Consider the following 23,272-nt stretch of genomic DNA (forward strand, 5'->3'; position numbering starts at 1 on the left):
GCCACTCTTGGTCACCCAGCGGTATTGCAGCTGTTCGTACACAGACAGACAGACAGACAGACGTGGTCAGTCAAAAGAAATTGGCATCATACAGTGGCAGCGCCTCGCCATTCCTGTTTGTTTTTATTCCTGTTGACCAAAAGGTATTTTACTGTATTGTGCCGAAGAATCATTCGTTCAAGAATCATTTGTGGAAAAAGAACATTGAATGTCAAATAGTCTAGTCCCTGATTATAATACGACCCTGTTTTTTAGGATATTTCCTTTGGAAAAAATGTATTCAGACCAATAGGGTATCTTTCTTCAAGTCTAACGTCGGATCATCTCAGATCTTCCATGCAGCTCACCAATGTTGTCCAATCGTCACAAAGTCAATAATAAAGCCAATAAATAGGGGGACAGAGCACTTTCAAATGGACCTACTGGACCTCTTCACTGCCATGATATATGTTGGATGCATATTATATTCAAACGCTAAAGAGGTCTCAATCCAAATATTTTTTGTTACATTTTTTGAGCTCTTTTTGTTGGTCGCTGATGTAGACTTTGATGTAGTATTCCTGAATATGTGCATATTTAACGTGCTGAAGGCAATTTGTGTTAATTTATGTCATAGGCTATATGGTTTTCTAGGGGTATTGAGGGCGCTGAATTCAAATCTGCTGTAAGCCCTGCAGGTTGATCCTAGGTGTATAATTTCCTTACTTTGTTTTTCAAATATGTATTTCCATAAAGATGAGTTGAGCTCAGTACAACTACAAACCTTGTATGCCATCATTTAACACAATTTGCCTTCAGGTTAACCCTTTTGGTATTCCTATACTGTAGGTGTAGGAACACAATACCACTTCCAGTAATGACGTTATGCACCCTGCTTTGGATTTTATTTAGTTGACAAATCATTTTCACAATATAGGCATAGCCTATTTTTTCTTCACTCTGTGTCAGAATATGGGATTGAATTCTCCATTTACTATGAAAACGTACAAAATAACATGTTTCTACCTTGTTAAGTCAAAAAGAAAATTGCAACCTATTGGTGGCCGTCTTGCTTTTCTTTTTTCTTATTTTTTCCTTTTTTTGAGGCACTGAGCATAGGCTTCAGCCGATTTAAATTTCATCAAAACTCCACAAAAACCACAGCATGTGGTACGCAATTTGCCTTAGGGGTCAAACTTTTTGGAAAACTGACCCAGTCTACTACAGAGCAGGGCTGACAAGTGCAGATATGAGAACTCAATTAATATTTATGATTTTACCCAGGCAAATACTGTTTCAGAAATAAATTTGGGGGTTAACAATATATATATATATATATATATATATATATAGAGAGAGAGAGAGAGAGAGAGAGAGAGAGAGAGAGAGAGAGAGAGAGAGAGAGAGAGAGAGAGAGAGAGAGAGTGAGTGAGTGAGTGAGTGAGTGAGTGAGTGAGTGAGCGTGCGCGAGCGCTAATATATATTGGGGCAGTATATTGAGTGTACAGGGTTTGATGAGGTCTGGCTATATATGGAGTGTGTATTGAGTGTACAGGTTTTGATGAGGTCAGATCAACATATGGAATGTCAGAACAGGGTTTGCAGGTTTTCATAGTAATCTGCAACCTACCGTCGCAATAAATACATACGTACAATAATACAAAATATAAATGATGAATATACTGTACTGATTGATTGATTGATTGATTGATTGAACATTTTATTAACAGTTTGAAGAATGGGTACAGTGCTCTTTGAGGGCGGTTTTGAAGGAGTCTAGTGATTCACATTTCTCAACGACTGTTGGTAGGGTGTTCCACATTTTAGTGGCAACTGTGGCATTGGAGCGAAATGAATTTAATCCCTTGTTTTAGCTGAATCTGGGTTGAACGTGGTTTGTTGAACTCCCTCTGGTGTTTTGTACTTGTTTTGGGATGTCTCATGTCTGGAGCCTTGTTTTTAGGGCTCAATTGTTTTACTTAAGTAAAAGTATAAATACTGCAATATAGAACTTGTAGTCAGAAAGTCAAAATGTACTTGAGTAAAAGTACAAAAGTATTGACATCAAAAGAATGTCTCATTTCAAGTTTTCAAATGTATACAAATATTTTGAAAATATGTGATGTGACCATTGTGACCTATTTCCAGATGGCCGAAATGTATAAGGCTGAAGTGTTTATATGTTTTGTAATAATAATCAAAGTAACTAGTAACTAAGGTTTTCAAATAAATGTAGTAAAGTAGCCTACAAAATTTGCCTCTAGTGCATGCCTACAACTTAATTAAGTAAGTAAAAGTATTGGAAGTTGGAAATACTCAAGTAAATACCTCAAAGTTGTACCTGAATACAGTAGGCCTACTTAAGTAAATGTACTTACGGTACTCCGGTAATTACTTTACAGTTTACACCACTGTATTGTTGCATTTGTAATTGTATCATTGTATGCAATATATGAGCGCTTCTGAGTGCTTTGTGGGGACGGCGGGAATCCTTTCCTTTGGAAACACTACCATCTTGTGGTGGACATAGGTTACTTCCAGTGGCTCATTCCTTACAGCAGCCCGAAACGACAGCCGGGTGGAGCCAAAGACTGGCTCTGCAGGTTGACTTCCATCTGTCTCCTTCTTTTAACATCGGGATCAACTGTCAAAAAGTTACATTGTGATTGCAATTTATTTTGATTGTAAAGGTATTGACCCTTGCTACGTGGCATATTGGATCACAGCCGCAACATTTCACAGCGTTTTCTTTAAGAGGTAAGTCACTTTTACGTTGTTTCTCATGTTCTTGCCACATGTTTAAGGAACTGTATTGGTTACAGCAGTCTGTTAGTATCGATAATAGATATCACCACCATGTAACCAAACACAGTAAAGCATAATGTATATATACAATATACTCCTAGCGCGAAGGTGTCCCGTGAACCAAAAAAGAACTGATCTACAAGTTAGCAACGCGTTGTTAGCTTGTAGATTAGTTATATTTTGGCACGCGACACCGTCGTACGGGTTATAAAGGGGGCTTCACAATCACACGTAAGGCTACGGCGCACAGCCACTGAGCCACACACACATGGCCTCTCGCTTCGGAGGAAGGAACCATCTTCGGCGATCTTCCTGCTGATGCAATAATAACGTGGTGCACTGGTGCTTATCGTAATGCATTTTCTAATTTTTATGTTATCCATCGCATTCGCATCCATTAAACAGTTGGATTAGTGTGGCGCATCAGTGACTATATATAGGCCTACAGTTCAACTGGCCGCTGTGCTGAGGAGCTTCTCTTTTTTTTTTGCTCTTTCGACTTTCGGGAACTTAACAGGAGTCAGAGATACGGTCCAGGGCGATGGCGTGGAGCGGGCACCAAACATTGCCTTTTATAGCGACACACTGACCATGATGCCATCATGGTCTAAAAGCCAATGAGAAAAAGTATCCTGCAGTATTGTAGACTACGATTTTCATTTTCTACAAATAAAAGCCAGTGAAACATAAAAACCTGTCCTGACTCCTGAACAATCTAACAATATGTCAGGTACAGTAATAACTAAGTAATAACAACACAGTAATGTAATAGGTTGACTGTAGCCTACTCATTCGGCCATGCAGTGGCATTACAGTTAAGTTAAGTACTTTAACTCTATAATATATAGAGTTAAAGTACTTAACCTAACTGTAATGCCACTGCAATAAAAAACAGTTTTCCCAATATTATTGGGAAAACTGTTTTTATAAATAATATCAGCAAACTATGTAAGGCAAGCTAATAACTAAATGTAAATTTCCCATCAATACAACGAAGGAGGAGCAAGTAGCCTATGAACTGCAGTGTTGACATCTTTATTTAGGCTATCTGCATGTTCCCTCAGTCAGATCACTTGTATTTAGGAAGGGAAATACACCTAGGATATACCTACACCTACATCAGTTTTAAAAACATTTTTTACAATACTACACAATATAGGCTAGCTAGCCTACATTTTATTCTATACTTTAATGTTTATGCAGTATTTATTCTCGCATTTAAAAATGCAGTAGACCCAATTGTGTGGTCATTCCTTGTTCATGCACAAAGAAAATAGACTGCACACTTGTCCATGGAGTTTCAGTCTGCAGACCTTCATCAGGTCTATATATATATATATATATATATATATACACGATCCCTATATATATATTTATTTATTTTCCTTTCCCCCTGGACCTTGCATGTCCGAATTGTAATCTTCTCACTATTAATAGGTCAATCACCATGTCCAAGATATTTTTGGAAAGGCATTGTGTTCCAGATTAGTGCTTTACCACATTATGGTAGCTCCAATCGGAACCTCTCCCTCCGCTGTATAGCTTTGAGATGCTACATAATGACAGAGAGGTTCCAAATGGGGCTAGGATTCTGGTTGCTCTGTGCGTCCAATATGAAACATTATTGTTGAAACAATTGCAATGGTACGCTAGTGAGACTACAGTCTGTCTATGTGAAGCTGCATGGACCACTGTGCCATGAACTGTGGCTCAATCTAAAGTCACTAACCACAACATATTTATCAGGCTTGAAAATAATCAATCCATGAGAAGCATACAAGCCGTGTTCTCGTTGATTCTCCACATTCAAGAATGTTAGTAGATGTTTGTTTTAATTGCCTCATTATTTTTGTTATATTATTTACAACATACCTTGTTTTAATATTTACATTCTTACTTAATACAGTTTCGAAAATGTTCAGCTCCTAGTGGTCATTTATAGGTCTGTCAGCTTCAATTTTCCCCCCTCTTTTGCCTATCTGCCTTTTACTGTCTATCCCAGGTGTCCCAAGAACAATTGTCAGATGTTTTAACTGTTGGAATAGCTGACTGTTGGAATAGCTTTGAGTATTCCTTCTAAGATGTCTTATCTCGGGGCAATAATTTATATGGAAATCTTATTCCTTAGTCTAAAGTATCTTTTGTTTTTGTCTTTTTTGTATTAAGCTTTGCTTTAAGGCTCGTAGAACCCCTGTTTTATGCCGATAAATGCATATAATCCTATTTCCTTTTGGTTTTATTTAACTTCATTGTTGTTTGTACTGTAGTGTATGTATACAGATACATTGTTATTGTTGTGTGTTGTACTGCAGCTTTTTTGTCTCAAGGTCAGTGCAGAATCCACAGGTGTTCATTATGACCAGAATCCCAGAAATGGATCAAGGTCTCTTTGCACACGAAGAGATCACTCTCACATGGCACCTTTTTTTTTTCTTTTTTTTTTTACTTTCCCAGTCACATGGGCAGAGGGGGACCTAAACGTTCGGACCTCACTTTGACTTGATCTCTGATTTGCATTATAACAAACTCTACAATTTCTTTCAAAATTAAGATTTTCCACAAGACATTTAAACATTTGCTTCAATGAATGTCCACATTTAAAATAGACTCTTCACATCCTCAAATCCAGATCCAGATCCAAATCCAGTAATTGTGTTGTAACTGCATTAGCACTGCTTGCCAGTTGTTTATACTTTATCTGTTTGACTCATGTACAATGTACATTATTGTAATGTCATCTGGTAGAATTTGAAACAAATTCAGTTCTAGTAGGAGCCCATACTGTATATTATCAGATAATAATATTTTGCAGTTTAAGCATGAGCATGGTAATGACACGGAAATGGCAGAGCAACACATATTCTGGAACATGGAAGGAATACATTACAAAGCCATTATAGATAGACATTAAATGTAGACCATTATCTAAATGGATAATGTGGTTTCAGGCATTCCCATTCCTGTTTCCAAGGCTCTGTTTGTATGTATTTATACTGTGCTGTACAGTACGTCATATCCAGTTGTGTACGGCTATGGCTTCTAAACATTGAAGAAGTGCCAGTATTTTGTCTAAGTAAAGTTTAGTACTGTACATGTGACTTGACTGCCATTCCGCATTTACCCACGTCCCCTCTCTGTGTCACAGGTGTTCGGCCAAGCTGATTGGTGCAGAAGAGGGCAGGGCCTCTCTCTGCCCACCTGCCTATTTTAGCTCTGCTGCAGCATGTCACATCATGAATGCATGTGCAATGCCATGCCTTTGTGCTTAGTGCTGAACCCCTGGCTGGTCTTCCTTTAGAGCTACAAATCTCCCTCGCACAAGGACATATGTTTCCATACTTCTAATTTGTTCCATGTTTGATTGTTCATTAGGAGTGCACAACACATTAGCCTATGCAACTCTTGGACTCGGTTTGCTGTACAGTGGCTAGTCTAGACAATGGAGTTTGGGCATTATGTTTAGTCAGTGGAGAAGATTGGGTATGTGAGGTATTTATAGAGGGATGTGTTATAGAGGTGTTAAACACAAATGGTTCCATTTGATGTACTGTACCAGAGACTTAAAGATAGCATCCGCCAAGCTTTAATTCTCCTAGCTTGTCATAAACCCTGTTAGATAATGTGTGACACTCAAACGTTGAGTATGAATTTTGGATTTGATTTTGACAGTTGTCTTCTTTTTAAGTTCTGAGCATTCCTGACATTTTGTTGTGACTTGTCACTTTCTCCATATTTAATCTACATCTAGATGAAACACATATTTGATTCGATCATCATTACCATGACCTAGCCTAATACTTTTACAGCTGTGGTGTTTTCATGATCAACAGTTCAGTCAGCTGGAGAGGTCAAGAGTTGGTCTGGCGGGTGGTGTGGTGGGGGTGGGGTAGGGGTTGAGGGGGAGACAGAATGCATGGCTGTCGTCACAGCTGTTCTGAGTCCCTGACCATGTGATGTGTCACCATTCTATTTGTGAGACTGGTACCTGAGGGGTTTGTAGTGCCACAGACCTGTGTTTTGTAGTTGTCAACCTAGTGCACGCTATTGTGGCTGCTCTCTCAGCTACAGTACTGTGTTCATCCTTGTGGGATTGTAAACTGCCCTTTGATGAACATATATTCTGTTCTATGAAGAACATTCTCTAGGATTGCTCATACATCGTAAGGGGAGAAATTGTTCACCTCAAGGAAGGAGGATTTTTGTTGTTTTGCTTTCGAATATTATCAGGAGGCAAAAATCTTGTGAGTAGTACCCAAGCGCTTTGTCTTTTCTATTGAATGACTGAGTCACATTGACCTGTTGCTGTACCTGGGTTGGATATCTGTGGTTTTCACGGCTGCATTGGTTTGTCAGAGAGAGACTGAAGCAGGATGTTTGATCAGGCTGAGCATGATCTTTAGATAGCGTTATTTTGTAAGCCTACTGTACATGATATGGACAAAATCAAGTTTAAGACTTCATCACTATTTTTAAGTGTGTGTAGTGATGGGTTTAAATTAACATGGAACTATAAACCTCTGGATGTGGCAGTGGTACTGATGACCAATCTCCTAATATTTGGGTTTAGGGATGCTACAACAGTAATTGTAGCATTTTTTCCCTGGACAATAAATGCAGGAAAATTAAGTTTTGTTAAGTACATTTTAGAGACCACCACCAATTTGGCCAGTAGGAAAGAAATGATTTCCTACACATGCTGGAGAATGTAGCTTGTTTTCTATATGCTACATCTACAATGCTGTGTATGTTCTTTGTTGTACGAAATTACCATTACCATACCATGTCATGGTCAATGCAAAGCTAACATATCTTATATTTCCAGAGGCATGTGCACGTATCAACTCGCCCCATGAGTTATAATTAAGAAATAGACTATTTGTTATATTTTTTTATTATTTACTTTAAAGGTATATTCAGTGATTTCACTTAATTCAAATATCACTTATTTTTTCTTATTTTTTGGATAATCCTCCCTACTATAAAGTGTGCTGACCATATAAGGAGTTCCTCCCTGTCCCCAGTGAGCCCCTGGGGTCAAAAAACCCTAGTTTCGGTTTGGACTTTGGGTGGCAAAGCCTTCATCCAATCAGGATGAGAGGGGCCTTCCTCCAATCATGATCGAGTGGGGCGGACCTTGGTGCACGTGCTGTTGGTCTGTTGTACTTCCCCCACTGTAGAGCATGTGCATGTGCACATCTTGTTACCAGGGCGGACCGGGGGTTTTTCCAAATCACCCAAATCACTGAATGCTCCTTTAATTCATTGATAGTAGGCCTATTACCTGACTTCTATTAATCTGTCAAAATTCGTAGTATCGTTTAACAGTTAAAGGGTTAATTATTAACATCTGTATTACCCCTGTTCCTTGTTTTTCAGTCGCATTCTCACTATTGTACACACTTGAGCTTTTTAAAGGTGGTAATGTTGTCGACTCAACCATGTCCGATCAAGAATATATTCATTAAACATATTGTGTATGTCTTGTGTCCTACAGCTGGGGTTCTCAACGTTCGGGACCCCTGGAAATGATTTGGCCATTTTCCAGCCATTCAGTTGCAAAAAAACCCAAAAACAAAACATTTGTATTTATTTTTTAATAATTTGGGTCGGGACCCACGGGTTGAGAACCCCTGTCCTCCAGTATCTGTACCATACAGATTATGTATGGTACTATGTCATACAGACTGTCTGTACGTCATAGTATCAAGTTGTTGTAAGAATTAAATAGATTATACATGGGATCATGAGATCATTCAACTGAGGGTGACTTTGCTTTGTTCTTAATCTTAATTTGTTGACCTTTGCTTTACCTTTGTCTTCTGACATTCAAGATGGATTTCTACATACTGTAATGTAGCAGGAGTTTTACACGTGGAAATTAATGTCACAGTCCTAACATCTTGGTGTTCTTGGCGTCAGGTTCACCAGCGAGTGCCAGGATGATTCTGGCGACATTAAAAGACATCGGGAAGCAGCTTCTAAGAGTGAAGGTGGTGGACTGTAACGCAGAGGATTCCCGGCTGTCCCGATGCCTCAACACCTTTGACCTTGTAGCCCTGGGTGTCGGCAGCACGTTGGGTGCTGGCGTCTACGTGCTTGCCGGCGCGGTGGCTCGGGACAACTCCGGACCCGCCATCGTCCTCTCCTTCTTAATCGCAGCCCTGGCCTCTGTCCTGGCCGGTCTGTGCTACGCCGAGTTTGGTGCCCGTGTTCCCAAGACGGGATCAGCATACCTCTACAGCTACGTGACCGTCGGAGAGCTCTGGGCCTTCATCACAGGCTGGAACCTCATCCTTGCTTATATCATCGGTAAGATACTTCATCCTAGGGAAGGGGAGGAGCTACACCACATAATACAGTATGTGGTGTACACGTAGGAGACGAATATACTGAAAAGTGTTTTTCTCTGTCCTTTTGTATCATTATAATATTTTGTTTTCTCGTTTTATATCTTGTTTCTTTCCTCTTTTAACTGCCAGTCATCATCTTAATACTTTACATACATTTTTGTACAAGTATGTTATTTCCCTCAGCTGTGTCAAGTCAAGTCAAGTCACCTTTATTTATATAGCACATTTTAAAAACAACAGAAGTTGACCCAAAGTGCTTTCCATATAACAAATTACATCATAAAATACAAAAAATAACATAAACGTTTAGCAAAACGTGTAACGTTTGTTTTCATGTCTATATGTCTTTTTTTCTTTATGGCACAAATAAACGTACTTTTCATCCACACAGGAACGGCTAGTGTAGCCAGAGCCTGGAGTGCAACATTTGATGAACTGATTGGAAAACATATAGAGGAATTCTGCAGACAATACATGAGCATGAATGCTCCAGGCATTCTGGCACAGTATCCGGACATATTTGCAGTCTTCATCATCATCATACTGACAGGTCAGACGGCTCTACAATGTGATGGTAGTGTTTTGCTATTTCACGTCTGTCTCTGAAACGTAATTTTCCTCTCTCACATTTTGTTTTGCTTTCACTGTCCAACAGGCTTACTTGCATTCGGAGTGAAAGAGTCAGCACTTGTTAACAAAGTGTTCACCTGCATCAATGTACTGGTGCTGGTGTTTGTGGTCATCTCAGGTCTGGTCAAAGGAACCATAAAAAACTGGCATCTGAATCCCAGTGAAATTCTAAACGTTACCAGCAACTCCAGCCTTAAGTGAGTGTTTTCAAATGGAAAGCAGATATCCAAATTGGTGGTATAGTTATGCACTTTCACGCTGCATTCACACTAGCAGCGACAAAGCGACAGCTTACTACTACATTTTCAATTGAAGTCAGCTACATGAATATACAAACTCACACCCAACACTTATAAATATAGTCTGATGAAGGTCTAACAGGACCAGGTTGCTGGAGTTTTTCCTTTTTCAGTATAGGACGGGCACTTGGCTGTCCCTCTCCTGTCCCTTGTAGGTGTGCAAAAGCCTTGCTTTGTATGTGTGACAAGCTACAAATCAGGGGAAAACAGTTGAGCTGGCTTCAAATTCATTCAGCACTCCAATGATGCAGTAAAGTTTAATGTCATCAACAAGCATATTGTGCAACACTTCAATGGCGACTTGGCATTTTGTAGCTTTTGTCGGTGCTAATGTGAAGGTAAGGTAGCATAACTATCTTCAGTTCAGAGCGGGCCTATTGCTTGGCCTCTGAAAGAGCTGCTTGCCGTGTTCTCGGGAACATCCGATCGATGTGACACTCGACACAGCACTCCCTTGGGCCAAGTGTTAAATCAATCGACTTGAGATATGAGAGGGACACACAGACTCTACAGATAAACATAACACATAAATACAAATTACAATACTACACAATATAGGCTAGCTAGCCTACATTTTATTCTAGTAAAATCTTTATGCAGTATTTATACTCGCATAAAAAATGCAGTAGGCCCAATTGTGTGGTCATTCCTTGTTCATGCACAAAGAAAATAGACTGCACACTTGTCCATGGAGTTTCAGTCTGTAGACCTTCATCAGGTCATATATATATATATATATATATATATATATATATACACACACACACAACTATCTTGAGGAGCATTAAACATTAAGAGTAGTGAGTCCTTCATAAACTAATAACTAATAATATCATGTGGCATTTCGCCTTTATCAGGATGTGATGTGATGTGATGATGATAGTTACTTTCCACACAACCATAAATTATTATTTAAAATGTCTTTGTTATATTCGTTCCAGCATAGCAGAGTCGATAGTATCAGCAGAGAGACTTGGTGAGGGGGGCTTCATGCCTTTTGGCTTCACAGGAGTCCTCTCTGGTGCAGCCACGTGCTTCTATGCCTTTGTAGGCTTTGACTGTATTGCCACTACAGGTGAGAATCAAAATATCTCTCTCTCTCTCTTTTTGTTTGTAACTTTTTGTAACAGTAAACATGTAACTGTACATTAACATCAGTTAACCAGTAACATTAACCAGTTAACCTCCCCCACAGGAGAGGAAGTTAAGAATCCTCAGCGGGCCATTCCTATCGGGATAGTTTCCTCCCTCCTTATCTGCTTTGTGGCCTACTTTGGAGTGTCTGCAGCCCTCACCATGATGATGCCTTATTACCTTCTGGACCCCAACAGCCCAATTCCTGTGGCCTTTACATATGTGGGCTGGAGTGGGGCTAACATTGCAGTGGCCATTGGATCTTTGTGTGCCCTGTCTACCAGGTAAGATGCATGGGACACCTTTCTCACAATTACTTATAGTTTTCTAATGATTCAGCATGCTTTTTTCAGATAATGAATAATGCAATTAAAGTTAAGCTACATTTTGTTTTGCATTAGGAACATGGCTAACGGTATTCGTCCCCTAACAGTAAATTCACACCAAGAAAACTTACCATTGGTTCTTCTTATAGTATAATGTTGGGTAATTAAATAGTTTAGATTTATGAACGTACTGAAAGAAAGTCCAAATGCACACAATGAGAAAACCCCACGCACTGCCTAGAACTTGCACAAATCTTTATTACAGAATTATGTTTTGGTCCTTAGACCTTCATCAGTGCAAAAAAGTTGTTTTGTAATGAAAGAATATTGCAAGTTCTAGACAGTGTGCTGGCCTGCTGGATCTGTCTTTTTGTATTCCCAAACGTGTCAAAATAGAACATCATAGCGTCATGGCCTCTCTGGATGTGGAACAGTATTGTTTATGTTCACATAATGTTGATGAAACGTCTTAAGATGGAGTATGTTTGAAATGTCCTTCAATATATCGTTGCTATCGGGAAGAAAGAAACCTCTTATCTCCTTAATTATGTTTTTTCGTAAATTATAGTTCAAAACATGCTATTTTAGCTTCCTTTGAATTTGTATCCTGAAAAGTAACAGTTGTGGGCATATTAAGTTTACACCCGACAGCAACGATATGCTATATCTAACCATGTGCAATTTACTTGCACGGCTTGCTTTTATTTCTCTCCCCTGCTAGCTTACTAGGCTCCATGTTTCCAATGCCCAGAGTAATATGGGCTATGGCAGAGGACGGCCTGCTCTTCAAATGCTTGGCTAAAATCAGCCCGAGAACCAAAACCCCCCTAACAGCTACAATAACATCTGGCGTTGTAGCAGGTGAGGTAACGTCTTAAACCTACTAACTTGTTGACTTCCCCCTCAGAACCCTAAAGGAACACTCTAGCCACACAAGGCCTCAAGATCCAGTTTTGCCCTCACCTTTCAAAATACTATACTTTGATGGTGTCGTGCAGCAAAAACAGCCGGTCTACAACCTCAAAACGCGCAATGCAATGTGATGAGAGCTTGTAGAGGGAATTTATTTGAACATTTTCCAGGTTGAAACCCTACATTCTAAATAGTTTTGGGCGCACTAGTCATTTCCCTGTGGAAGTGGAAGCTGAAACACTTTGTTGTGCCATAGTGTGTCTTCCATGTTGTTGGGCTGATAAGGCCGTCAGTTGAAGCCTTGTGTGAAGCCAGAGTTCAGCAACAGTGTATTTGGGTTATAAATATCTTCCTCCTCCTCTTCCTCCTTCGTTCGACCTTGGCCTAGTCTCCTTGGCTCCATGTTCCCTCTACCACGCATTATCTTTGCTATGGCTCGTGATGGTCTGCTCTTCTCGTTTCTGGCGAGTATCAGCAAGAGGAAGACACCGATTGTCTCCACCTTTGCTGCAGGGTTCATGTCCGGTAAGCCCAAAGGTGGAATTGGAGGAGCTTATATGTCCATATATGGAAGGCGGGAAGGTGACATGATCACACAAAAGCTAATACGAACAGATGGAGACTCAAAGCAACAGTCTACAAGTTATTGTTTTCTAATTTCTTTTTTCTTTTTATATCAGTAGCATTACAACCAAACATTATTTAAAAATACATTTATTCTGTTATACACACATTCTTAAACATTTGAAAACATATATAAAACATTATACTATTGGGAGAGATAAATTGTGTACATACAAGCAATTCAATATAGCCACAAGAAGACCTGCGAGAGAACACGAAATATATTGTCTTGTTTATAAATAGTAGCCTATAGTCATTTCATCCGTCGCTCTACAAAATATGTCTGTAAAGGCCTTACATATTTGACCCAAATAGACCTTCTGAATGAACACATCTTCCTGAAGCATTTACTATCATTTACTATCTATCCACTCCTGCATAGTGGGGCCTCTGGAAGTAACCAATAACTTGGTTAGGTATTAATTAATTAATTATTCCAAAAGCGCCAGTGATTTTCAGTCCAGAAACTTATCTTGAAGACCTAAAAATCTACACGTTCCAAAATATGGAAAATTGCAACAGCAGATCAGTATTAAGTATGCTTTTAATGCTTTATGGAACTCTGCCCAGAAGAGCTGTACTACTGGACACTCTGCTGTCAGGTGTCCAAAACCGTTCCTTTTAAAAATATATATATTAATAATGAAAATAGCCAATCTACACATCGTAATGCGTTGTTAGCTGTTTGTCAGATATTTTCACTTATTTTGTGTGACAATTTTGTATGATTAAGTAGGGCATTGATTTACGAAAAAAGAAATATATGCCAGTGACCAGATTCCTTAGAACCGCTCTATCCCCAACATTGAGCACCCCTTCAGAGAAAGGAGCATTCTGCTTTGGTGTAGCAAAGAATCGAACAAGGCACTTCCACCCAAATTCCAGGTGTACGTGAAAGTGATTACATTTCCAGCCAATATTCATTTCATTTTGAGAAAATATCCTACTCCCATTTTTGAGCGGAGGCTCCAAGGACTGGTCCCTATGTCCCTATGTATGTTTGGAGTATGAGTGTGTCCCTATGTATGTTTGGAGTATGAACAGCTGCAATACCACTGGGTGACCTAAAGTGGCACTGTTGAGCACACACACACACACACACACACACACACACACAGCACCGCTCAGTTCGCACGAACAGGTGCGATTTTGCTTTAATGAATTCTGTGTTGTGGTATTTTTTGTCACAAAATACCTTAATTTATTGTTTTCATTTGTATGTATGATCAACTCTGTTCAAATTTGAAATTTGTGTTTTGTGCATTATTGTTAAATGTGGGACTTGAGCAGTAAATGTGTTGGGGCGGCGGTGGCTCAGGGGTAGAGTGGCTGGATGGCAACCGCAAGGTTGCCTGTTCGAACCCGGGCTCCCCCAGAGTTAGTGTCGAAGTGTCCTTGAGCAAGACACTGAACCCCTAATTGCTCCTGATGTGCTGGTTGGTGCCTTGCATGGTTTCTGCCGCCATTGGTGTATGTGTGTGAATGGGTGAATTGGATAAAGGCGCTATATAAATGCACCATTTACCATTTGTATTTCTCTGTTTCCTGTCCTGCAGCCGTGATGGCCTTCTTGTTTGAGCTGAAAGACTTAGTGGACCTGATGTCCATCGGCACCCTACTGGCCTACAGCTTGGTGGCTGCCTGTGTCCTAGTCCTCAGGTAGGGGTTGTCATTGTTAACGCTAAGCGATAGCAGCGGAGAATACTTTTTTCACCCCTGTCCGTCTGTCTGTCCGTCCGTGTGTGTGACGTGTGTCCTTCTGTCTGTTACCAGCTAATCACCATTGGCCCGGTCGCTACGAAACTGTGGCCACACTCCCTGAATGCCAATTCTGAATCTCTGCCCCAAAATTTCCAGAATGGCCTGTTATAGCGCCACCATGAGGCCGATTTTTGCAAAACACATTTTTTTATATTACTCCTACAGAGTTTATCCATACATCATGCAAATCGCTATACACCAACTCTATAGTCGTGATCAACAATCTTTTTTTATATTACTCCTTCACATTCTATCCCAAAATCCCGTAAATCTGTACACACTATCACTATAGTCATGTGATATATTATAGCGTCAGTCAGTATAGCCGTCAGAGTCCTGTGCTCCAAGGAGCACTTTTTCTAGTTTAAGTCTGTGTACTGTATGCCTCCCCTATCATGACCACTCTATCACATGCTTTATATCTCAACACACATGCTAAAGCACACAGTACCACAGTTTTGACTATCATAGTAAAATAACCTCTTGTCACTTGTAAGGTACCAACCAGAACTGGTTGGCCAGAGTGTGGCCTATGAAATGGCCAACACGCAAGATGAAACCGAATCCATTAACGAGGGGACCATTGGCTTCCTGCCAGAGGCAGATGACCGTTTCACCATAAAGAGCCTAGTTCTCCCTTCCAACACAGAACCTTCTCAACTGTCCAGTTTTATTGCAAGCATGTGCACCAGTACACTTGGTGAGACACATTGTTTTTTTGCAAGCTTTCACTTACTTTCGACGCCACTGCATTTCTAGTATGGGACTCTTGGGACCCAAACTTACCAAAATGTATTATGAGTTAGCCAATTCATGATTTGTTTTTGTTTTTTGTTTGTTTTCAAATTTGTAATACAGCAATGCATTGATATTAAAATGAAAATGTACTTCGTAATTTGTACTTTTGAATATTTTTGAGTATATACTTCGTCCACCACTGCGATGAGACACTCCATGTGTTTTAGTTTGTTGTTTTGTTTTGTCTAGTCACTGCTGTGTCTCTTTTCCTCTACAGGTGTTTTGGTGTGTGTCTTCTGTATTATAGCCGTGCAAGGGGGATTCGCACCCTGGTCACTCGCCCTCCTAAGTATTCTTATGTTTGCCATCCTGGTTATCACCTTCATTGTATGGAGACAGCCAGAGAGCAAAGCCAAACTGTCATTCAAGGTAATGTCAGTTATCATACAGTAAAGATCATTACACACTGGCAAATTTGTGATGTGACACGAATAAACGACCCGAAAATGCAAAATATTTGGCCAGCGAATTTGGACGCGGCTGCCTATACACATTTAAGTGTGATGCGTATATGCGATTATTCACCACTCCTCTCCTCCTCCTGCTTCTGATTATTCGCCACTCCTCTCCACTCCTCCTGAGTAGTTGATGCAGATAACGCAATTGCGTTGGGACCCAGAGTCATTTGTGGTCCACGGCCACCCACCACGGCCGTCTGTAAAATAAAATGATAAATACATACAGCGGTGCCCAGCTCCCCCCCAACAGTTCTAGTGTGGTGGAGGTTAGCTTAATAACGTGGAGAAGAGGTAGAGGGTGCAGTAGGCTCCCCGCAGAGCTGCAGGCTGGCTGCTGCTCTGTTCACAATCACAGCAGGTGTAGCATTCGCCAGCCAATGTCCGCAAAATTCGACGCGAAGAAATGCAGACGTGAAAACGCATTTTCACGTCGAAAATTTGCCCCTGGTGTGTAAGTTGTTTGAGTGAGTCTGAATTGTTAGTCTGAAGCGGTGGAAAATAGTTGATCTATCATACTGTGTCAAGACTCGGATGAATGTTATCTTGAATGTAAACTTGATATTTATGTACTGTATGTTTGCTGTTTGCAGCCAGGTTGTGAATGTTACAGTAATAGTAAGACAGGGAAAGTTTATTTGTATGTTACAAATAAACCGTACTACCTAACTACTGCATTTTAAAACCTCACTTCCTCAGGTTCCCTTGTTGCCATTCGTCCCTGTAGCTAGTATGCTCATCAATGTATATCTGATGATGCAGCTCGACAGAGGCACCTGGATGCGTTTTGCCATCTGGATGGTCTTGGGTACGTTTATTTTCTCAAAGCCACACCATTTTCATAACATAAATGTAGGGCCTCAATTCAAATGTTGGTTCTACGTTCTGTTGTTGTCATTTTTAATACGGTAATGCACATTTTGTGAGTTGTGACCATTTGAGCCCTATATACGACAAATAGCGAAAATAGCAGATCTACAACTTCACAACACATCGTATGGCAACATGTACTAACATGTGGGCTAGTAGATCTGCTATTCTCGCTATTTAAAAACATATATATAATATATATATATTTGGAAACATTGTCCAAAATTGCAGGATGCCAAGTTCAATGTACTGTATTTAAACGTTAAAAAGAGAGTTTGTTACCTTGTGACAGATTGTAGAGTGGAGTGGGTGGATGCATTTGTTTTGGGTTTTTTTATGTGTCAGCAGTAATGTTTCTGTACTCTTTCCAGGTTTCCTTATCTACTTTGGCTATGGTATTCGTAACAGTGCAGAAGCAGCACTGAGCAGGAGCAGCCCTGACAGTTACAAACCACCTTGCTCTCTCAATGGACAGCCCATGTCCATAGAGAAGAAGGCCTTTCTACACAGTGGAAATATAGCCGCAGAAGATGATGACGAGGATTCTTAAGAGAGGTCCGGTGTTCTTCTCTGTGTCTACTATGAATGAAGCTTCATTTATACTTTGTCACTCTCCATAGTGTAAATTGGGCTTATCTCACTGTCACTGACACCCACAGGTGTTTGCCTCTCGGACGTAATACAAACCCAAGTTACTCATGATGAAGCGTTCATTGCACCTTTCAAACCTGTGCCACCATTTGGTTGCTATTGTCCTTGAATTGATCTAAAGGCTAAATTTGTATTTTTTTAATTTACCATAATTGCCTGATAGTGTTGCTTTAAGTCATCACTGTACAGTACGTTATTTATTGGTATATGTATTCACTAAATTGTTTGCACTTTGATATGGTTAGAATAGCAAAAGTAAGTATGTGGGTGGCAGCACAAAAGATAATATATCAAATCTATTGTACTGCCCTTCAATTGTTATTATGTGCATGACTACACAACCAATACAAATGAGCCATATTTGCCTCTTTCTATGAGCAACAACATTCAATTCTATTCATCTCATAAAATGTGCATCCTTAGTTTAAAATATACATTTAATTTAAGTAAGAAACACCAATCGTTCATAACATTGTTAAATTATTTAACAATAACAAATTCAAAATGTGCATTAGTCAACTATGATATTATCACAGTTGGCAAAGGCAGATGGATCACTTTTCAGATCCAGGTCCTCTGTCGCTGATATTTTCAATGTAGTCTTCTAGTCCAGTGGCACAGTGCTGGTCACTGTGTCCAAAATCTATGCAGAATGATCAAGTCAACATCCATTTGTTGTGCCAGTACCCCCAATCAATAAAATCCTTACTGTATATTTAGAATTGATGAGTATAGCACAAGCTTCTAGTAATACAGTTGGAGGCCATCGATATTGTCCTTTTCTTTTTGCTGAGGTTTGCGTGATCTGCGCAAAAGGACAGTTAACCCATTTTGGGCGGGAACCCCTTTTGTTGTTTTAAACATTGTTATAATTTAGCTATTGAAAAATAGCAGATCTACAAGCTCATAGCGCACCACCGAGTGGCGCGCTACGAGCTTGTAGGTCTGCTATTTTTGAAAAATCGTGAAAATATTTATTTCAGAAAACTGGAGGATTTAGAAGGATTTTAAAAAAAAATTAGGTCAGGCCTAAATGGGTCAAATGATAGGGACAATATCGGTGGCACCCAACTGTAGCACAAGCTTCTAGTAATATGCACACTGCCTTTTGTGATGCTGTTGCACTACTTGGCCATAATACTCAAAGATACAGATTTCTGTCTGGAAACAATGCACTAAATGGGGATATAGTGACATGCTAGTATGTATGCCCCTTTCTGTATGTTGCATGGTGCTCTAAAGAGGGGGCATCGAGTTGCTGCTGAACTGACTTTATCTGGTTTCTCCATCACCTGCTTATTTATTTGAGGTCAGGCTTAATATAATCTCACATGTCAAGTTCTGGCAAGGGATTTGTCACTCTAGAATTTTGCCAAAGAATAGTGCACATCCTGGTGCTGTGCTTTATGTTATATAATGTGAATTGATTATCAGCCATCGCATTACACAAGTCAAGTAATATTATGATCAAACATTTAAGTGCCTGTTTGTTTCTATATTGCCGGTACCCCAAAGAGTAAACTATTTTATCTCTGACTAGCATTGACAGTGTCTGTAAATACTGTACATTGTGTATTTAATGCTTTTTTTTTCTTTCTTTCTTTCTTTTTTCTTTTTTTTGTGAGGACATATTTTACCTTTTTTTTGTTTTGTTGTACTTTTGCATACACATCTCTCTATGAGTCAATCAATACTGGAAGCTGATGTTAGCCAGTCATGCTTCTCAAGAAGTATGATAAAATGGCAGTTGTCCAATTCTGTTGATAAATTCATATAGAGGGATGTGTGTGGAGTAAAATAAAATAAAAGGTACACTAAAGTTAAGTATGTCTTTAATGAACCCTGTTTAATTGGTATGTCAATTCGTTTTTTGTTTTTTGTTTAGGTATTTATGATTCTTCATCTTGTTAACCAGAGGCCAAATTCATTTATAAAATGTATTATTATTATTATTAATGATTACCCTTATTATTATTATTATTATTATTATTATGAACATAACTTTGTTATTATAAATATATCATATTTATTTAAAATGCAAGTGTAGACTTGTCTATGGATAACAACATTCTCAGTCATGGGAGACTAAGCAGTTACGTAAAACATAAAAAAGGTTAGTGGTAAAAACACTTGAATCAAATGAGCTGTTGCTACATAAATGTTACACTTCTGTGTTCATCATGGCTTGTATGTTTTGTAAATACTATGCTTGTTGCCATTTTTGCCATGTAACTGGGTGATTCATTGTACTTTATCAAGAACCAAAGACAACCATTTCATTATCATTGGGATGTATTTGGGTGTGTCAACATTGCTTGCAAAGTTGTTGTGTTTTGGACTTTATTGTACAAAACATGTTTTTCTTTTCTTTTCCCTTTAATGTACAGCTTTAGAAAAAAAAAATTTTCTTTTAAATGCCAAGAATACTTTGAAGGAGCTGAATGCCAGTTCTCCCATACCAAATGTATAGCGGGGTACTACACGTTTTCTGAATGTAATATATTTGTTTTTCCAGTCCAAGCACAGAATAGAATCACATACCACCATGCATGTGTCATTCAAAAACATCACACCATTTGTTGTTTTGGAGTGTGTATAGTTTAGAATATGGGCATTGTCCTGCTGTAACCAGCATTCGAGTGAAGCCAGATCGACCATTGTGTTTGAATATTTTGTCTTTGATGCTGTGCATTTCATTGGAGTTGAATTGTGTGCAAACTTGAATGAAGCTATTTTGTTTTCAGTTACACCTAAATGAAAACACTTATTTGCACTCTGTGTTTGTTTTTCAATCATTCTCGACTAATCGTCTTCCTGTCAAGGTTGAAGTCCTGCTGTAAATAAATGATGCTGGAAAGTTAATGGCACAAATATTGTTATTGATTTGTTGTAATGTGCTTGAAAGTTTGTCATGCTCTGCATTTGTTATGAATCCAAAATATGTGCCATACACAATGTAGGAGCCATAACGTGCTTAGTCTTCTGCTGTTATGTCTGTTGGGTCAAACTTATGGCTTGGAGTGGACCTGAATTCCTTTGCGTGCACATATGATACAAGTGTCTAAACACTCATGATTAGCTCCTCATTTTTCTCAAGGCCCCACTGTATTGGAAACGGTATAGCCAATTTAATATTGTGCTGAATGCAAGCTTAACAGTTGTTTTTGTTTGTTTATTTTAGTGTTTTTTTAATATACATAATATTAAAAAACACATAATATAATAAACATAATATAATATATATACGTATAGTCATTGGTCGTTAATTCCTCCTTCATTATTGGCTCAATCAATGTTCCTACTTCCATCACACCAGTTTCTGCACCTGCATCTGCTGTGAGTGTGCCAGTGTGTACTACTATTCACCAACAGGGGGCGATATATGTTCACATTCAGAAGGGCGTTGAAACCCCCCACCCCCTGCCTTCTCCCTGGACTCTCCTGCCTCCCTATTTTCTTCCGATGCTGCATTATGGTACCTTAGATGTTACTGGATCTAGTCCCGTGCCGTGAAGCTGTTTCCGCACAGATTTCCTGAATGTAAAAGGTAAATGTTTTCCATTTAAGAATGCGTTTGGTCGAGGGCTTTTCATATTTGTGATTTTTTTAAGCATATAGGCCTATTAATTAACTAGAAAGGTGGAGCACTGTCGACACTGCTGATTGCTGAATGTCGCATTAGCTTAATATTTTAAAACAAATCTCCGTATTAACACACTCTTGTAAATACCGTATTTAGAATGTGTGTTTATATTGTAATTGCAGCTGCAGTCGCTGTAGTCAACTCAACCTGCATGGAGGTAATTGTACAGTATATGCAGGTGAATGTGAATCAAGCAAGTGTGCGTGTGTCGTGTGCTCGCGTGCGTGCGTGTGTTCGTGGGCGCGTGTTCCTGAGGAAGAATATGTATTATGTACCTGTCCTAAACTCTGTTCCAAAGCAAGAAAAGTCACACATCATCCCAATAGATTGTTCTCTAACTGGCTTTACTGTTTGGGGTCAAGTGTGAGCCTGCAGGACATGCTTTATCAGGAACACAAACACGACAGCATGATGAAGTGAGTGACTGATTTCTAATGTGATTTGATCATACTCATAGACATAGTCATCCTCCAAGAATCCTTGTTGGATTGTGTGTGTGTGTGTGTGTGTGTGTGTGTGTGTGTGTGTGTGTGTGTGTGTGTGTGTGTGTGTGTGTGTGTGTGCGTGCGTGCGTGTGTGCGCACGTGTGTGTGTACATGTCCAGGAATCACATGCTGTTTGATGTGTCTGTTGAGCAGCAGTGAGTGACAGACCAGTGTTTCTTTGCAAATAATACAAATGTAGATGAGTGGCTGGTGAAATGTACACACTGTATCAGATAGTCAGAAGACCCTATATGCACAGTTTCCATATGTACAGTAGGCCCCACACAGAGGAATGGTGGTAACGGTTTCTGTACTCATCTCCTCTCAGTCTGTTCATGTTGGTTGGTGGGTTGTTGTTGTTGCTGTACACAAAGAAGACAGTATGGAAGCAGCTAGGTCAGGAGTACTATACCGTATGCTTCCATTTTCACTCATCTTCAATATTTTATGTTTCCAGTTCAGTGGTAAGCAGAGATCCACAGATAATTTACTATCACGATCTGTGATCCAGTTCAGAAATCAGGCATGGATGTAATTTCACTTAGGATGGAAGCCGTAAGCATGCACGCATGTACGCACACGTACACACACAGGCATGCACTATACTCGCACTATACCCTTGTCACATGCACAGATGTGACAAGGGGTGTTGATGATCGAAGGTCTAGGCCATGCACCATGTTGCCTATACCAGGAGGCAGGTAGTGAGGTTAGTGGAGGATAGGTGGGTGAGGGATGGGGGAAGGGAGCGTACTCATCATGGAAGCGCATTGGAGGTCTGGGCATAAATCTTATAGCATAAAGGCTCGGCAATAAAAGCAGTGGGGGTAAACAACAGAGGGGAGAGCATGAGAAAGCCAGCACAGGCCACAGATGGGTATCATGTGCAGTGTGGGTTGTGGGTGGAATTGTCTCTGTAAAACGAGGAATGTCATCATTCACACACAGGGCCACACACACACACACACATGCACAGATGTATTATGCTGTGGCTCTTCAGCTTAGCGAAGGTGACCATTACATTCAAAGCATTTACTGTACAAATGGAAAGTAATGGCAGTAGGCAGCCTGCTTCCTGTCAAGGATTCAGCACTATTACTCTCAGTCCCTGTCCACATGGATTGTACTGTTGTCAGAGTTTGTTGGGGACGGTTGTGTACTGTAGGATAGGATTCATTCTAAATAAACACATAACCAACAAGTGGAAGAAGATAAGTTTGTCTAAGAACCCAGCTGTCCTCCCTCTGACAAAAAGAGCCTACTGAACTAAACTTGCTGAGGTGCAGTATATGGTTTGTCATATATAGCTCGAAGACATTCAGTTGAAAATCTAAAGTGACATGGTCATTAAACAACTCTTTGCTGTCAACGGTCAACCAATCACAGAATTCTGAAATCTGTGTTGTGTTTGTGCGCGCGCGCGCGCGCATGTGTGTGTGTGTGTGTGTGTGTGTGTGTGTGTGTGTGTGTGTGTGTGTGTGTGTTGTGTTTGTGCGTGCGTGCGTGTGTGCATGTGTGTCTTTTTGTAGTTTCTTTTTATTTTTTTACAA

At 39.7% G+C, this 23,272-nt stretch overlaps 1 protein-coding gene across 6 annotated transcripts; it reads left to right on the forward strand.

Moving 5' to 3' along the window:
• The first annotated feature begins 2,593 nt into the window (after positions 1 to 2,593).
• On the forward strand, positions 2,594 to 20,456 carry LOC306932268 (high affinity cationic amino acid transporter 1-like). Of its 6 annotated transcripts, none has more exons than XM_079514011.1 (13): positions 3,085 to 3,514; positions 8,704 to 9,093; positions 9,526 to 9,684; positions 9,790 to 9,961; positions 11,005 to 11,138; positions 11,259 to 11,481; positions 12,245 to 12,384; positions 14,616 to 14,718; positions 15,318 to 15,520; positions 15,836 to 15,987; positions 16,773 to 16,881; positions 17,315 to 17,498; positions 17,603 to 18,341. In XM_079514011.1, exons 1-12 carry the CDS (start codon positions 3,508 to 3,510, stop codon positions 17,491 to 17,493), a joined length of 1,971 nt encoding a protein of 656 aa, XP_079370137.1. In that variant the 5' UTR covers positions 3,085 to 3,507; the 3' UTR covers positions 17,494 to 17,498; positions 17,603 to 18,341. The 6 variants fall into 6 exon arrangements, 5 of the variants coding, with proteins under 5 accessions (XP_079370140.1, XP_079370137.1, XP_079370136.1 ...); XR_013791094.1 differs by adding an exon at positions 18,678 to 20,456 and having other exon boundaries at positions 3,086 to 3,514; positions 17,315 to 18,323; XM_079514014.1 differs by lacking the exon at positions 3,085 to 3,514 and adding an exon at positions 2,594 to 2,736 and having other exon boundaries at positions 17,315 to 18,341.
• Positions 20,457 to 23,272: the final 2,816 nt, after the last annotated feature.

This window comes from Electrona antarctica, assembly GCF_951216825.1.
Source record: "Electrona antarctica genome assembly, chromosome: 11".
Classification (NCBI taxonomy): domain Eukaryota; kingdom Metazoa; phylum Chordata; class Actinopteri; order Myctophiformes; family Myctophidae; genus Electrona; species Electrona antarctica.

What these genes read in the sequence shown, in the direction of transcription:
- LOC306932268 (XM_079514011.1), top strand. An exon ending in CATCATCATCATACTGACAG is followed by an intron (nt 9,685 to 9,789) that starts GTCAGACGGCTC and finishes ACTGTCCAACAG; the next exon opens with GCTTACTTGCATTCGGAGTG. An exon ending in TGCCATCTGGATGGTCTTGG is followed by an intron (nt 16,882 to 17,314) that starts GTACGTTTATTT and finishes TACTCTTTCCAG; the next exon opens with GTTTCCTTATCTACTTTGGC.